The sequence below is a fragment of the Cebus imitator genome, unplaced genomic scaffold, assembly GCF_001604975.1.
Source record: "Cebus imitator isolate Cc_AM_T3 unplaced genomic scaffold, Cebus_imitator-1.0 Scaffold169, whole genome shotgun sequence".
NCBI classification, from domain to species: Eukaryota; Metazoa; Chordata; class Mammalia; order Primates; family Cebidae; genus Cebus; species Cebus imitator.
Window position 1 is genome coordinate 2,776,842 of NW_016107484.1, and position 16,639 is coordinate 2,793,480.

The 16,639-nt window shown below is 44.3% G+C and overlaps 1 protein-coding gene across 1 annotated transcript in view; it reads left to right on the top strand.

The window, feature by feature from the left end:
- The window catches only part of DNAH10 (dynein axonemal heavy chain 10), a 177,268-nt gene that overhangs the window by 37,494 nt on the left and 123,135 nt on the right, over window positions 1-16,639 (top strand). The window contains exons 14-20 of the mRNA XM_037744185.1: window positions 580-752; window positions 1,643-1,794; window positions 4,331-4,495; window positions 5,162-5,369; window positions 8,480-8,636; window positions 11,770-12,246; window positions 12,360-12,518. Of these exons, the coding sequence (XP_037600113.1) occupies window positions 580-752; window positions 1,643-1,794; window positions 4,331-4,495; window positions 5,162-5,369; window positions 8,480-8,636; window positions 11,770-12,246; window positions 12,360-12,518 (1,491 nt within the window). The remainder of the gene's footprint in view (window positions 1-579; window positions 753-1,642; window positions 1,795-4,330; window positions 4,496-5,161; window positions 5,370-8,479; window positions 8,637-11,769; window positions 12,247-12,359; window positions 12,519-16,639) is intronic.

Genomic DNA, 16,639 nt, shown 5'->3' on the forward strand with positions numbered 1-16,639 from the left:
CTCCACCTCCTGGGTTCAGGCAATTCTCCTGCCTCAGCCTCCTGAGTAGCTGGGATTACAGGCACCTGCCATCATGCCCAGCTAATTTTTTGTATTTTTAGTAGAGACGGGGTTTCACCACGTTGACCAGGATGGTCTCGATCTCTTGACCTCGTGATCCACCCGCCTCGGCCTCCCAAAGTGCTGGGATTACAGGCGTGAGCCACCGCGCCCGGCCCTTATTATTTTTTTATAAATTATACTTTAAGTTCTGGGGTGCGTGTGCAGAATGTGCAGGTTTGCTACATGCCATGGTGGTGTGCTGCACCATCACCCCATCATCTACATTAGGTATTTCTCCTAATGCTATCCCTCCTTACCCCCCACCCCCTGCAGGGCCTGGTGTAAATTGATTCTTTAAAATCTCCGTTCACCAAACAGAATGCATATTCCAGGCAGTTCCAGCCGGCACCCCCGTCTGTCGTGGTCCAGGGCCCAGCGCTGATCTTTTTCATGCCCACGTTTGGTGTGGGTTGTGTTGACCTCAGGATCTCCTGGACTGCCCTGGCTATGCTGACGGAACGTCTGTCTCTCCCACAGTGTTCCACCGCTGCGGAAGAGCCTTCGACTTTGGATAGGGGAGCTGTTTTCGCCATCAACTTTTCACCTGCTCTCAGAGAGATTATTAATGAAACCAAGTACTTAGAGCAACTAGGATTCACTGTCCCTGAATTAGCAAGAAACATTGCTCTCCAGGAAGACAAATTCCTTAGGTAAAAAAATTCTCTTAAATTAGCAGTAAACTTTTTGGTCTTGGAACCCCTTTACACTCTTATGAATTATTGAGGACCCCTCCAAAAGCTTTCACTTTTGTGGATTTTATAATTATCAATTCTTACCACATTAGAAATTGAAGCTAAAGCCCAGGTGTTGTGGTACATGCCTGTAGTCCCAGCTACTTGGGAGGCTGAGTGGGAGGATTCCTTGAACCTGGGAGCTTGAGACTGCAGTGAACCATGATTGCACCACTGCACTCCAGCCTGTGAGACGGAGCAAGACCCTGGATTAAAAAAAAAAAAAAAAAAAAGGTGAAGCTAAGAAAAGTTTAAAATATGGGGCTGGGTGCAGTGGCTCACACCTGTAATCCCAGCACTTTGGGAGGCCAAGGTGGGCGGATCATGAGGTCAGGAGTTCAAGACCAGCCTGGCCAGCATGGTGAAACCCCATCTGTATTAAAAATACAAAAAATTAGCCAGGCATGGTGGCACGTGCCTGTAGTCTCAGCTACTTGGGAGGCTAAGGCAGGAGAATTTCTTGAACCCGGGGGGTCAGAGGTTGCAGCAGTGAGCCGAATCACGCCACTGCACTCCAGCCTGGTCTACAGAGTGAGACTCCACCCCCTGCCCCCCAAAAAAGGTTTAAAATATGGGTCAACAATAGTAAACCTATTACATGTAATGTAAATAACATATTTAATGAAAAGTAACCAATATTTTCCAAAAAAGAAAGTTAATGAGAAGAGTCGTGTTGTTTTAAATTTCTGCAAATCTCTAGATCAAGGTTGTAGGCAGATTCATGGTCTTTTGTAATATCTTGATTGCAGAAGCTTTTGATGAGCTTAAAGGTACTCTCCTCAGGTTTGTGACATTCCTGTCACGTGTAGGTACACAGATGGAATACAGCGCATGTTGGATCATTACCACACGCTCATAGGAACGCTAAACGAGGCGGAGTCTGTGCTTCTCAACGATCATTCCCAGGAACTCCTCCGAGTGTTTAGGTCTGGATATAAGAGGTTGAACTGGAACTCACTAGGTAACGTCATTCATCTATTGCTTGCTTTTTAGGCTTGGGGATGCAAAGTAATTCTTTTAGGTTGTTTTATTTGAATTACAATTTTCATGTGTTTATAGACACCATTAACACTTTTTGAGGGTTAACAAAGTACATGTGTGGAACTTAGAACTGACCTCCAGGCTGTCATTGGGACGAAGATAAGAGGCGTGACCCTTTCACACTCTGCAGATGCAAAGCACATTTCTCCAAAAGAAGGTCACCTTTACTTTTTTTAATTAAAAATTTGATTTGGAGGGAATTATAGATTCACATGCAGTTGTTAAGAATTACTGCAGAGGGAGCCTTCGCACCGTTTGCTCATTTTCCCTAAGTAGTAACCTTGCAAAACTGGATTACAACCAAGATACTGACATTGATAGAGTCAAGATAGAGAACATTTTCATGCCACAGCAAGTACTGTCGAGTTCACTTCCCTCCCATCCTTGTCCTCTCCTTAATCCCTGGCAACCATAAATCTTTTTTTTTTTGAGACGGAGTTTCGCTCTTGTTGCCCAGGCTGCAGTATAATGGCGTGATCTCAGCTCACTGCAACCTCCACCTCCCTGGGTCAAGCGATTCTCCTGTCTCAGCCTCCCGAATAGCTGGGATTGCAGGAATGCCACCATACCTGGCTAGTTTTTGTATTTTTAGTAGAGATGGGGTTTCATCATATTGGTCAGGCTGTTCTTGAGCTCTGGACCTCAGGTGAGCCGCCCGCCTCAGCCTCCCAAAGTGCTGGGATTACAGGTGTGAGCCACCATGCCCGGCAACCATGAATCTTTATTCAATTTCTGTAATGTTGCCATTTTAGAGTGTTACATACATGAGATAAACATAGCTCTTTTTTGAGTTGGCTTTTCTTTCTCAGCCTAAGTCTTCAAAGATCTATCCGTGTTGTTGGATGTGTCAATAGTGCATGTATTTTTGAAGAAAACTCCACAGTATCGATGTACCATAGTTTGTTCAGCCTTCCACCTCTCAAAGGACAGCTAGGTTGTTTCCAGTTTTGGCTCTTGTCGATAAAGCTACCATAAACATTTGTGTACAGGGTTTTGTGTGAACACGATTCTTCTTTTTTTTCTGGGACAAAGGCCCAGGAGTGCCCTTGCTGAGTTGCACGGTAGTTGCATGTTGAGTTTAAGATTGCGGTGGTTGCCGTTTTGAGTTGGAGTTTCCCTCTTGTTGCCCAGGCTGGAGTGCAGTGGCGTGATCTCAGCTCACTGCAACCTCCACCTCTGGGGTTCAAGCAATTCTCCTGCCTCAGCCTCCTAAGTAGCTTGGATTACAGGCACTTGCCACCACTCCTGGCTAACTTCTGTATTTTTAGTAGAGACAGGGCTTTGCCATGTTGGCTAGGCTGGTCTTGAACTCCTGGCCTCAAGTGATCCGTCCATCTTGGCCTTTCAAAGTGCTGGGATTACAGACGTGAGCCACCGTGCCTGGCCTCGTTTTGTTTTACTGTCATGCTGTTTAATGGGACAGTCGTGCCGTTTTACATTTCTATCACCAATGCATGAGTGGCCCACTTTCTCTGCATCCTGGCCAGCTTTGCTGTCACTTTTTTTTTTTTTTTTTTAATTTTGGCCGTCTGATAGCTGTGTAACAATATGTCCAATGGTTTTGATTTGACTTCTATAATGGCTAATGGTGTTGAGCACCTTTTCACGTGCTAAGAAGCACAAATATGTCGTGTGTATGGCCTGTTCAGTGACGTGTCTTTTTATGTCTTTTGCCTATGTTGTAATTAGATTGTTTGTTTTCTTTGCTGTTGAGTTTTGAGCACCCTTTGTATATTCTAGATGCTCGTCCTTTATCGGATGTGTGGTTTGCAGATATTTTCTCCTGCTCTGTAGCTTGTCCTTTCTTTCTCATGGGAGGGCCTTTGGTAGAGCAAAAGCTTTACGTTTCAACTAAGTCCAACATAGCAGTTTTTCCTTTAATGGGCTCTACTTTTGGTGCCAAGTCTAAGAGTCACTGCCTTGCCCTAGGTCTTAAAGTGTTTTTCTCTCCTGTGTTTTTGTTTATAAAAATGTTATAGTATTGTGTTTCATAGCACAGTCTGTGATACATTTTGGGGCTTTTATTTTTGTAAAGTGAGACCGATCATAAGTACTTAACCCGAGTTTACTGTTCGCGTTCTTGCTGTGGACCTGTCTAAGCTCCAGGCCGGAGGAGGTTGCAGGCAGGTGGTGCGGAGTGGAGGCTGCAGGGAGCTGCAGCAGCAAGAAGGCAGCAGGGCTTGGTAGTCCCTTTTTCCCCATGGTGCTCCAGCCAGGACTGTGCTAACGTTTGAATAGAAGAAATGCATCGCTTGCTTGATTCTGGGTTTGGGGTCCTTTGTCCCAGTCCCTTAGGGTTCGAAGGGGATCTTTGCCACCCCAAAGACCCAAGGGGTTGGAATGAGCAGGGTCTTTCCTGGGGAGGGATGCCAGTATTAACATCACAGATGCTGGTGGGGCAGATGTGGAAAGACAGGTTGGAAGCCAAATGTCTTTCTTTCTTTCTTTCTTCAAAGGTATTGGTGACTATATAACTTGGTGCAAACAGGCCATTGGGAAGTTCGAGTCTCTTGTCCACCAGATTCATAAGAACGCAGATGACATTTCTTCCAGGCTGGCATTAATAGAGGCTACAAATCTCTTCAAATATCCAGCTGCTAAAAGCGAGGAAGAACTCCCAGGTAGATCTGACTTCTGGGTTCTCCGGTTATGGAATTACTAAAAAAATATATTGTATATGCATATATGTATATATAGGTATCTATAAATCTACATATGTATTTGTATATTCCATGAATGGTGTAAAACCATTTCTAATGCTCTCAGTCATTTACTTGAAAGAATCGTGGGCACCTATTACTTTTTGTCATGTTTTGTATATTGTTTAACAAATTCGTGTTTGTTTTTGTTTTGTTTTTTTCTGAGACGGGGTCTGGCTGTGTTGCCCAGGCTGGTCTTGAACTCCGGGCCTCAAGTGATCCTCCCATCTCATCTGTGAAAGCCTGTAGTGCTTTGTTGATAAGTTTGTAATAGTAAATCGGGTTGCATTTTTTATGGGCTCACATTTACTTGTTCAAGAAAAATACTTTAAATGGTCATGGACTAGTCAACAAGGAATTCAAGAAAAACTAGATTGCCCAAAGATAAAACAGCCACCTTCTGGATGTGCATAACTGGTTGTCATTTATTTGTCGCATGTGTTCCAATGTTGACTCGTGTTCTGCATTGGGCTGCGGCTGGAGGCTGTTTTTGTTTTTTTATGACACACAGCTCATGTTTGGATTGCCTTTTGAGTGCTAGCCTTCCCTGGGTTCGTGGGCAGCTGTAACAGATGTCCTTCTCTCTAGGTGTGAAGGAATTTTTTGAACACATTGAGCGAGAAAGGGCCAGAGACGTGGACCACATGGTGCGGTGGTATCTTGCCATCGGGCCTCTGCTGACCAAAGTTGAGGGCCTGGTCGTCCACACCAACACAGGCAAGGCCCCCAGGCTGGCCTCCTACTACGAATACTGGGAAAAGAAAATTTATGAGGTCCTGACAAAGCTCATCCTGAAGTAAGTTCATCTTGTTGCCTGTTTTAAATTGGTGTGTGTAGATTAAAACAGTCGACAAATATGGGCAGTTAGAGGGGGGCTGGCAAGGTACAGAATGACAGTCAGGTGGACGGTCAGACGCTTTCTGGCCGAAGGGCACTCCCAGCCTGGAGGGGTGACCTTCATGATCTTGTTAGGCCCCTCAACATTCCAGAGAAGAAAGCCTCCCTCTCCCCACTTCAATTATCTGAAAGACATAGTGAGCCTGTGTTCAGCTGGCAACAGAGAATTGCTGTCACTCAACACGGACCAGAATCCCAGAGGACTCCTTCTTTCATGTTGAGAGTGACAGATGTGAAGGACACATGACCCATTCCCTCTTATGCTGGCCTCAAGTCAGCCCCTAGCTAGCGCAGTCTGCGTGCGTGTGTTGAATGCCTGCCGCATGTGCCAGCCTCTGACACGGCGGACTCTGTCCCTTCCTTCCTGGGCCTCGCCCTCAGCAGCTCAGCCAGACCAGCTGGAAGGTGAGTGTGTGGACCCCATCGCGTTGGTGGCCCACAGACTGCTCTGGGATGTGAGGCTGACAGTCGGGGATCCTTCTAGGAAACCAGCCTGTGAAATCCATCACCGTTACTATGATGTCTGTATTGTCGAGAGCACTGTTCATTTTATCATGCAGTGTCTTCCTTGTGAGGGGAACCCCAGAAGTAATAACTCCAGTTCCTTCTTTGACTCCAGCCTAGCATTTTTCTTTTTCGTTTTTTGCACTGATTTTCTTGTTTGGTTTTTTAATGATATGGACTCTATGAGTTGCTGACCTCACAGCTTTCCCTTTCACTTTGGCTGCTAGGAAGCTCAGAACCAAATTTGTGGACTAAATGCAGCAAGTGTGCAGGTATTTGTGGTTTGCGTTTTTAGTCTCATCTGAACACATGGGAGAGCTCACGGTGCACCGTGTTCTGTGCTGCGCTCTTTCCAATTCTCATCCCTGTTTTACAGAGGAGGATACAGAATCTTGGCAGGTTAAGTGACTTGCCTGGGACCACACAGCCAGTAAGAGTAAGAGCTAGGATTTGAACCTGGGCAGCCCGACTGCAGTATCATTTCCTTAGATGGTGTCTGTTGAGTGTCTTCCTCCTTTCCTTAAGGGTGTCCGATGGGTGTCTTCTTTCTTTCTTTTTTTTTTACTCCACTTGAGTTGAGGATCTCTTTTCACAGTTAAAGTATCTTCGTGAGCTGCTAAAAATCTCTTCTGGAAAAATACATTGAAAAATAAAACAACCTTTAGTCTTCTTGTTTTCTGGACCTAGTTTGGCAAACTTCGCTAAGTGGATCCTTTAAATAACTCTGTTTTCTGTGCATTTCTTTATTCTCTGTTATTGCTTTTAACTTAGATTCCCAAAGCAGTCCCTTACATGGACCTACCTCCTATAGTGTTTCCCTTTCTAACATGCTGTGTTTTCTCCTGATACATTTATTAACTCATTTATTCATTCATTCATCCATCCATTCATTCACTCATCCATCCACACATTGATCCATCCATCCTTCCATCCACACATTTATTTGTCCCATCCATCCGTCCGTCCGTCCGTCCATCCGTCCGTCCGTCCATCTATCCAAGGTTTAGTAGAGCCTGCCCTGTGCTGGCTGTTGGATTAAACTGTGGTCACAGACAAGGCCTCTGTATCCTTGCAGTTTCTCTAACATCATAGAGAAGGCAGGACATAGGGAAAAAGACATAAAAGAGATGAGCTCTGCAAAAGAAATAAAGCAGAATAGTGTTCTGGGGAGAGAATGGAGACACTGCTGTAAGTGGGTGGTCAAGAAAGGCCACGGAAAAGCCACAGTTTAGCAGAGACCTGAGGATGAGTAGTGAGCTGAAAGGGGGGAGAGCCTTCTAGGGGAAACCAAAAACTGCTGTGAAGACCCTCAGGTGGGCCTTTGATCAGTGGAAGAAACAGAAAGAAGGAAAGATGAGATTGAAGGAGAGAATGAAGCTGGAGAGGCTGGCAGGGGTGGATCAGGTCACAGGGAGCGTGGGAAGTCACAGCAGGGAGCTTGCATTTTATCCTGACAGCCATGGGAGGCTGCTGGAGTGTGTTTAGCTGGAGAGAGAGGAGGTGGCGGGGAAAGGAATGGAGAGGGAGAGAAAAACAGGGAGTGGGGAGAGAGAGAGAGAGAGAGGGAGGGAGGGAGGGAGAAGGCTGGAGAGGGAGATAGTATAGGAAGAGGGAAAGAGAGAGGTGGAGAGAGGAGAGAGAAGAGAGAAGGGTAGGGGAAAGGAGAAGGAGGGAGAGAGAGGAAAGTGGAGGGAGAGGGAGAGAGAGAAGGGAGGAGAGGGAGTGAGGAGTTAGATGTTTTTGTTTTGCTTTGTTTTTTGAGGCAGGGTCTCACTATGTCACCAAGGCAGGAGTGCAGTGGCATATTCACGGCTCACTGCAGCCTCGACTTCCCCGCCTCAAGCAGTCCTCCCACCTCAGCCTCCTGAGTAGCTGGCACCACAGGCATGTGCCACTATGCCCAGCTAATTAATTTTTATTTTAGAGACAGGGTCTTGGTATGTTGCCCAGGCTGGTCTCAAACTCCTGGGCTCAAGTGATCCTCCCACCTCAGCCTCCCAAAGTGCCGGGATTACAGGTGTGAACCACTGTGCCCCACTAGATGTTTTAACATCTGGCTGCCACATGAATTACTGGATGGAGGTGGGCAGGGGGAGGGCAAGCAGGGAGACGGGGCTGGAGGCTGATGAAGGCTCATCCCTGGGTGTCACGTCCACTTTGGTCCTGGAAAGGATGGAGCTGGCATGGCAGGCTGGGTGGGGATGTGAGTGCTCCTTTTCCCTTACCAGAGTTGAGTAGCTTTTGGGAAGTCATTACAGGTATTACTTAACTACTTTCCAACCAAAAGGTATTCAGTTTTCCAAAAGTGGAAATGAACTATTTGTATAAATTAGGTAAAAAAAAAAAAAAAAGATTTTAAAGAAGGCTCACCGCAGCCTGTCCAGGACAGCCTCGCAGCGTGCCATTGTCTGTACCTGTGACTTTTGTGGCCCTAGTCATTGGCGTCAATTGCTTGGTGTATTTTACTATACTGGGTACTGAGTCTTTCTTATCAACCCCTCTTAGGAATTTGCAGTCTTTTAATTCTTTGATCCTTGGAAATGTCCCTCTGTTCCAAACCGAAACCATTCTGACGGCCCCTGAGATCATCCTTCATCCCAACACAAGCGAGATCGACAAAATGTGCTTCCATTGTGTCCGGAATTGCGTGGAGATCACTAAGGTAAGAGCAGAGGTGCCTGCATACTTGCTCAGATGGCGTCTCAGATTGCCTCTGCCTCCCAAAGAGCTGGGGCTGCAGGTGTGAGCCACTGCCCACGGCCCAAGACGGAATTCTTGACTTCCTGCCTTGTGACTTGGTCGTCCCCTAGTTTTCCCCACTTCAGGAGTTGGCACCAACATCAGCCCCATTGCTTGAGCCAGAAACTCATCCTTGTTCCGTTGCTCTCACCCAGCCATGCCCAGCCCGTCCGCAAGTCCTCCGAATGTACCTCCCATCTGTCCTCTTCTCTCCTGTCCCCGGTACCTTCTTATCCCAAGTGCCATCACCCCTCTCCTGGGCTCTGGCAGTGACATTCCTACAATCCATTCTCCACCACAGGTGGTCAGAATTGCCTTAAACAAACACAAACCAGTCCAGGTGCAGTGGCTCCCGCCTGTAATCTCAGCACCTTGGGAGGCTAAGGGAGGATTGCTGAAGCCCAGGAGTTCCAGACCCACCTGTGCAACATGGGGAGACCCCCGTCTCCACAGAAAACAAAATTAATCAGCTAGGCACGGTGGTGCACACCTGTGGTCCTAGCTACTCGGGAGGCTGAGGCAGGGGATTGCTTGAGCCCAGGAGTTCAAGGGTACAGTACGGTATGGTTACGCCACTGCGCTCCAGCCTGGGCAGCAGAGCAAGACCCTGTCTCTAAAACAGTAACGGTAACAACAACAACAATGTATCATTTCATGTCATCCCTGGGGTAAACTGCCCCCACCCACCCCGTGACTTAATTACACTTAGAACATAATCCAAATACCTTTGTGTGGCCTCTGAGGCCGCCTTGTTCCAGCCCCTGGCTGCCTTTCTGATCTCAGCCCTGCAAGGATTGTGCTTCATGGCGCTCCAGGCTGACTGGCTGCCTGATTGTACCTCCAGCAGGTACCACGAGCTCCTCACAAGGATTACTGTGGCTGTTCTTTCACCTGGAACATTCTGCCCACCCCGACCTTCTTGTCCTCTCTCTCCCGTCACCCCATCCCATCTTCTTCCTGCCAGGTACCACTCTCTGACCTTTTCTTGTTTTTCCCTTGCTTATTTACCTACTGATTCTATCAGGACACTAGAATGTCAGATCCACGGGAATACAGACATTGAGGGTTTTGTTCCCTTTAGACGTAGCTGGTTCTCAGTAAATGTTTGTTGAATGAACATCTGTTGGTAGCTAACCCAAAGTTTATGTCTTACCCCAAATGGGAAAATAGAGCCATCTTTGTAGGTATGGGACGTCACCCCCTCAGCACATTGGAACCTTTCTCATCACTTGGTTGGTTCAGCAAGTCAGACATGTTTCAGACATTTTTAGGGGCATAAAAATAAGTATAGAAATCAAAATAGGGAATTTCACTTCTCTGTACTTAGAAACTGATGATAAATGGTACATGTTTTATAATCCATGCTAAGACGTTTATGAAGCCTCTGTTATATACATTCTCTTATAGGTGCTATATCTCGTATGTGCTACGTATGTTTCCTTTGTAAGGGAAATAGCAATTTTTAAGGGGTAAATAAATAGGAAAGTTGGCCTGTAAAACATTATGAACATTAATCACAATAATTTCATGCCAACTTAACTTTCCTCCTTACTGATAGATGGATTTGGGGCTCTTGGGGAAGCCTATGTTGTTTTATCTTCATAGTTTTTTTCTTTTCAATGAAAAGAAGTTTTACTCTCTTAGATAATGTCAGGAATGTATTTCATTAAAAAGATCGCGGCCGGGCGCGGTGGCTCAAGCCTGTAATCCCAGCACTTTGGGAGGCCGAGGCGGGTGGATCACGAGGTCAACAGATCGAGACCATCCTGGTCAACATGGTGAAACCCCGTCTCTACTAAAAATACAAAAAATCAGCTGGGCATGGTGGCATGTGCCTGTAATCCCAGCTACTCGGGAGGCTGAGGCAGGAGAATTGCCTGAACCCAGGAGGCGGAGGTTGCGGTGAGCTGAGATCGTGCCATTGCACTCCAGCCTGGGTAACAAGAGTGAAACTCCGTCTCAAAAAAAAAAAAAAAAAAAAGATGGCAGCACATGAACCTGCATGGCTAGGCCACTTAATATGGTTTAACTGCAACGTCTCTTTGATCTTCAGGATTCCTATTTCATGGCAGAAAACATGAGCAAAAGTTTTAACTAGGTTCTGAATTTTGCCTCATCTATTAAGTGGAAATGATCATACTATTCACCTTCTAGTGCTGTTGGGAGGATTGAATTATATAACACATGCATACAGCTTAGTGTGGTGTTTGGCAGTCAGTGGCTCTGAATAAATATTAGCTATTAGTATTACTATTATTAGTAATGTTGGAAATAGACGTATTAGGTCAGTGCAAAAGTAACTGTGATTTTTACCATTAAAAGTATTGGCAAAGCTGCAATTACTTTTACACCAACCTAATAGTAGTGTTACTCCCATTTTATAGATGGTGAGACTACTGTTCAGAGAAGTAACGTGTAACACACCTCTGGTTTGCTGTTGTGACTCACGCTTGATTAAAAGATAAGAGAGCCTTAACTCTACAACACGGAGATGTCAAATTAGCAGATTTGTTCTGGGACATTAAGCAGTCCATTTGCCTGAATCTGTGTTTTTTCCTCTGTAAATAGGGAAATAAAGGCTTTTAAAAATTCATCCGTAGTGTAGTTGGCTTTGTTTCATAACAAGCCACTTCAAAACTTACTGGCTTCAAACAGTAATTGTTTAGATCTGGGTTCTATGTGCTGGGTTCTGCTGAGCTAGGCATGGTGGTGCATAGGTGTGTACCACCATGGTCTCGAGAACCATGCTGTCACGGTTTTGAGAGCGTGAGAGCAGGAGCCACAGGGCTTCTTGGAGCGTTGGTTTGAACTTGCCTAACACCATGTCTGCCCCTTTCCATTGGCCAAGGTAAGTCACAAGGCTTGCTCAGGAAGGGAAATAGGCTTCACCTCTTGATAAGAGGAACAAAGGATTGTGGTTATTTTTGCAATCTCAGTTTTTAATAATAAAGTGATTTTCTGTTACTGGCAAGACTTTTTGCTGAAAACTAATATGTATGTAGGAGGAAAAATAGATACGAAAACACTGTCTTTTCTCCTGATTCTTATTTTGCCAGCATTTTGTTCGTTGGATGAATGGCAGCTGCATAGAATGCCCCCCTCAGAAGGGTGAGGAAGAAGAAGCTGTTATAATAAGCTTCTACAATGATATTTCTCTGAACCCTCAGATCATTGAACAAGCTGTTATGATCCCCCAAAATGTCCACAGGATTCTGATTAATCTTATGAAGTATCTACAAAAATGGAAGCGGTATCGACCTCTCTGGAAATTGGACAAAGCTATTGTGATGGAGAAGTTTGCCGCCAAGAGACCTCCTTGTGTAGCCTACGATGAAAAGTTGCAGTTCTATTCCAAGATAACCTATGAAGTTACGCGCCACCCTTTAATTAAGGATGAGCATTGCATCAGACTTCAACTTGGGCCTCTGGCAAACACAGTGCAGGAAAATGCCAAGTCCTGGGTGATTTCGCTTGGAAAACTTCTCAATGAGTCAGCAAGAGAGGAGCTCTATAATCTCCATGAAGAGATGGAGGTACTTAATCGCTGTGTTTAATTGAAACTACTTTTCATGTAAATTGGGTCTCCATTTGCGCCATTACTGTTTTTTCTGGGTTTACTTAGTGTTCTTTGTATTTTCTGTTATAGCACCTGGCCAAAAACCTTAGGAAGATCCCCAGTACCCTTGAAGATCTCAAGTTTGTCCTTGCCACAATTGCAGAAATTAGAAGTAAATCTCTGGTCATGGAACTAAGATACAGGGACGTCCAGGAGCGATACCGCACCATGGCGATGTATAACCTCTTTGTAAGTCAACTTGTATTTTCTTATGCATTTAACAATTGGATTGACCCCTAACTACCCTTTCCAGAGATGCTTCTCAAGGATACTGCCATTGATTGGTTTTCAAATAAGTGACTTTAAGTAATACATTGTAAATGTAAAGCAATGCCATAGTTATTTAGAATAATGAAAATATAGAGATTGTTTTTCAGTCTTGTATGGCTCATGGCTCGAATGGATTGATCTGTAACTCTTCCTTTCTTCATTTTTTTTGTGTTAATTTCCTGTTTGTTTTTCTTTTTGCTCTCAAAATGACTTGGTTCCAATGAAGTGTTAATTTCCTTTAATGAATAAAGAGCTCTTGCAAAAATGATAAGAGTGAAAGATTTAAGATGATAAAATCAACTGGTGGAAGATAATTTCATTGGTCTTGCTTTGTTATTAAATTTGGGTTCTCAGGATCTTTCAAAGCCATGGATGAGTTTTAGGGGGTCTGGGTTCCCCCTGAAATGTATGGGAATTTTACATACTGCCCATTTTTCTGATGATGAAAGAATCTTGAGCTTTTGGCCCAGGGCTGCTGCTCAGCAAGGGTGTTTGAGAGCTCCACATCCTAACTGCGAGGCTGCGAGGGGCCTGGTGTTTGAAGAAGTCAAGCAACAGAAGTGCTGAAAGACAAACTTTATGCAAATGCTGACTTATTCATGCCAATTTGTTTCTTTTCTCTAGTTTGTATTTCTCCCTCAACCAGGTAGCTTCTTTTAGACTTTACTTTACTACCAGGGGAAATATTACATCACAGAAATAATAGAACTAAGGATTTTGCACTAAGTGTGCAATGGGTCACATACAAATAATGAACCGGAATGTCAAATTCCAACAACAACAACAAAACAGAAACAGCTGAGAGTTGATTGGGATTGCATTGATCCTGTAGATTAATTTCAGGCAAATGGACGTCCTGTAGTATTGAGTTTTCCTATCCATGAACATGTTCTCTCTCTCTCTCTCTATTTAGGTCTTTAATGTCTCCCCTTAAAGATTTATAATTTTCCCCATGGAGACCTTACCTATTTTTTGCCAGATTTATTCCTAAGTACTTGGTATTTTCAGATGCTCTTGTAATTGTTATCTTTGATATTTATTTTAATGTTTTTATTTTTTATTGTTATATAGAAAGACAATTGATATTTGCATTCTACTTTTTAATAATCAGTAATAATTAATTTTAATCATTTATCCATAGATTATTTTGGATTTTCAAGGCACACCATTATATAAACTGTGAATATTGACAGTTTCATTTCTTTTTAATTTTTAAATATTTTGTTTATTTTTCTTGCCTTATGACTCTCTCTAGGAATTCCTGTACAAGGTTAAATAAAAGGGGAGGTAGGAGAAATCCATGTCTTGTTCTTGATCTCAGAGGAAAAGCTTTTTGGCACTGTATCATTAAATATGGTAACTGGGCTGGGCGCGGTGGCTCAAGCCTGTAATCCCAGCACTGTGGGAGGCCGAGGCTGGTGGATCACGAGGTCGAGAGGTCGAGACCATCCTGGTCAACATGGTGAAACCCCGCCTCTACTAAAACTACAAAAAATTAGCTGGGCATGGTGGCGCGTGCCTGTAATCCCAGCTACTCAGGAGGCTGAGGCAGGAGAATTGCCTGAACCCGGGAGGCGGAGGTTGCGGTGAGCCGAGATCGTGCCATTGCACTCCAGCCTGGGTAACAAGAGCAAAACTCTGTCTCAAAAAAAAAAATAAATAAAAAATAAATAAATAAATAAATATGGTAACTGCTGGCTGGGCGCGGTGGCTCACGCCTGTAATCCCAGCACTTTGGGAGGCTGAGGCAGGTGGATCACGAGGTCAAGAGATTGAGACCATCCTGGTCAACATGGTGAAACCCTGTCTCTACTAAAAATACAAAACATTAGCTGGGCATGGTGGCGCGTGCCTGTAATCCCAGCTACTCAGGAGGCTGAGGCAGGAGAATTGCCTGAACCCAGGAGGCGGAGGTTGCGGTGAGCCGAGATCGCACCATTGCACTCCAGCCTGGGTAACAAGAGCAAAACTCCGTCTCAAAAAAAAAAAAAAAAAAATATGGTAACTGCTGTGTGATTTGTTAGAGGTACTCTAATACAATAGGGGAAATATACAGTTGTGTGTATTTAACGCAGTGGGGATATACTCTGAGAAATGTGTCAATGGGCAGTTCCATTATTGTGCAAACATCATGGAATGTACTTATAGAAATCTAGATGATACAGCGACACACCTAGGCCATGTGGTAGAAACTGTTGCTCATAGGCTACAAACCTGTATAGCATGTACTGTACTGAATACTGTAAGCAATGTAATATAATAGTAAGTATTCGTGTATCTAAACATCTAAATAGGCCGGGTGCAGTGGCTCACATCTGTAATCCCAGCACTTTGGAAGGCTGAGGCAGGTGGATCACGAGGTCAGGAGTTCAAGACCAGCCTGGCCAAGATGGTGAAACCCTGTGTCTACTAAAAATACAAAAATCAGCTGGGTGTGGTGGCAGGTGCCTGTAATCCCAGCTACTCAGGAGGCTGAGGCAGGAGAATCGCTTGAACCGGGGTGGCAGAGATTGCAGTGAGCTGAGATTGCACCATTGCACTCCAGCCTGGTGACAGAGTGAGACTCTCAAAAAAAAAAAAATATATATATATATATATACACACACACACACACACACACATATATATATATATATATATAAACATAGAAAAGGTATAGTGAAAATACAGTATTTATTACAATCCTGTGGGAATATTGTCATATATGCAATCCATTTTTGGCCCAAAAATGTTTCACTTTGGTGTTTGTCCCTGGTTCCTGACAGAAAGCTTCCAAAACACTTGTATTTCCTGAGTGATGGGGTCACAGGAACATCTTTTGTTATAACGGTGTTCTTTTTCTCTGGTTCCTGGCACACAGCATCTCAAGTCCTTGGACTCTCTGGAGTAATAAGAGTGTCTTTTGTATGCAAGTGAAATGACTGATGGCTTGGAGCCCCAGACAGCTTCAGGATGGGGGCTGGCTGCCAGAAAGATCAAGGCATAAATTATTTAGAGGTTTGGAACTTTCAGGCACCCATCCTCCCCACCCTTGGGGAGGGAAGAGGGGCTGGAGATTGGAGGTCAACAAAGGCCAGTGATCTAATTAGTTATGCCTGTGTAATGAAACCTCCCGAAACATCCCTAAATGATGGGATTTGAAGAGCTTCTGGGTTGTTGACCACACCAAGATGCTGGCAGAGTGGTGTGCTCAGAGAAGGCATGGAAGCTCCTTGCACCCCCCAAGCCCATACCTTGGCTTATGCATCTCTTTCATTTGGCTCTTCCTGAGTTGTGTCTTTTATAATAAATCAGTGATTGTAAGTAAAGTGTTCTTTACTTTACTTACGATCTGAGTTCTGCAAGCCATTTCAGCAAATGGTCAAACGTGAAGGAGACGTGTGAGGGAACTCCTGATTTTGTAGCCAAGTTGGACCAAAGTCTGTATACCTTGGGCACCCAATGCTTGCAACTGGCATCTGAAGTGAGGGCAGCCTTATGAGACTTACACATGCATGCATTTCTATTGAGTATGGGCCTAGACATGAAATTGCTGGGTTCTAGGAATCCACATGTTCAGCTTTACTAGATTCTGCTCATTTTCCAAGGTGAGGTACCCCTTTACATCCACATTGAATAAGAGTTTCAGTTGCTCCATATCCTTACAAACACTTAACTTATTGATCTTTTGGAAACGTCAACTTTGTTTTTTTTTTTTTTTTTTTTTTTTGAGACAGAATATTACTCCATCATCGTCTGGCCTCTGTTGTTTTGATTGAGGAGTTGACTGTTAGTCTTTTTTATTGCTCCCTTTCAAGGTAGTCTAGTCTAACTAGGTTTTTTTTTTGGTCTGCTTTTAAGTTTTTTTTCTGCCTTTGGTTTTCAGTGGTTGTAATATGATGTAGCTAGTTTCTTTTGTTTTGTTCTTCCTTTTTTTCCCTTATTGATATTTGTAGTACTTTAAAAATCTGCAGGCTGATGTCTTGACGTAGTTTTGGAAAATTAACAGTTTTTGCCTTATTCCCCCCAACCCCTGGTACTCCAATTCCACATATGTTGGA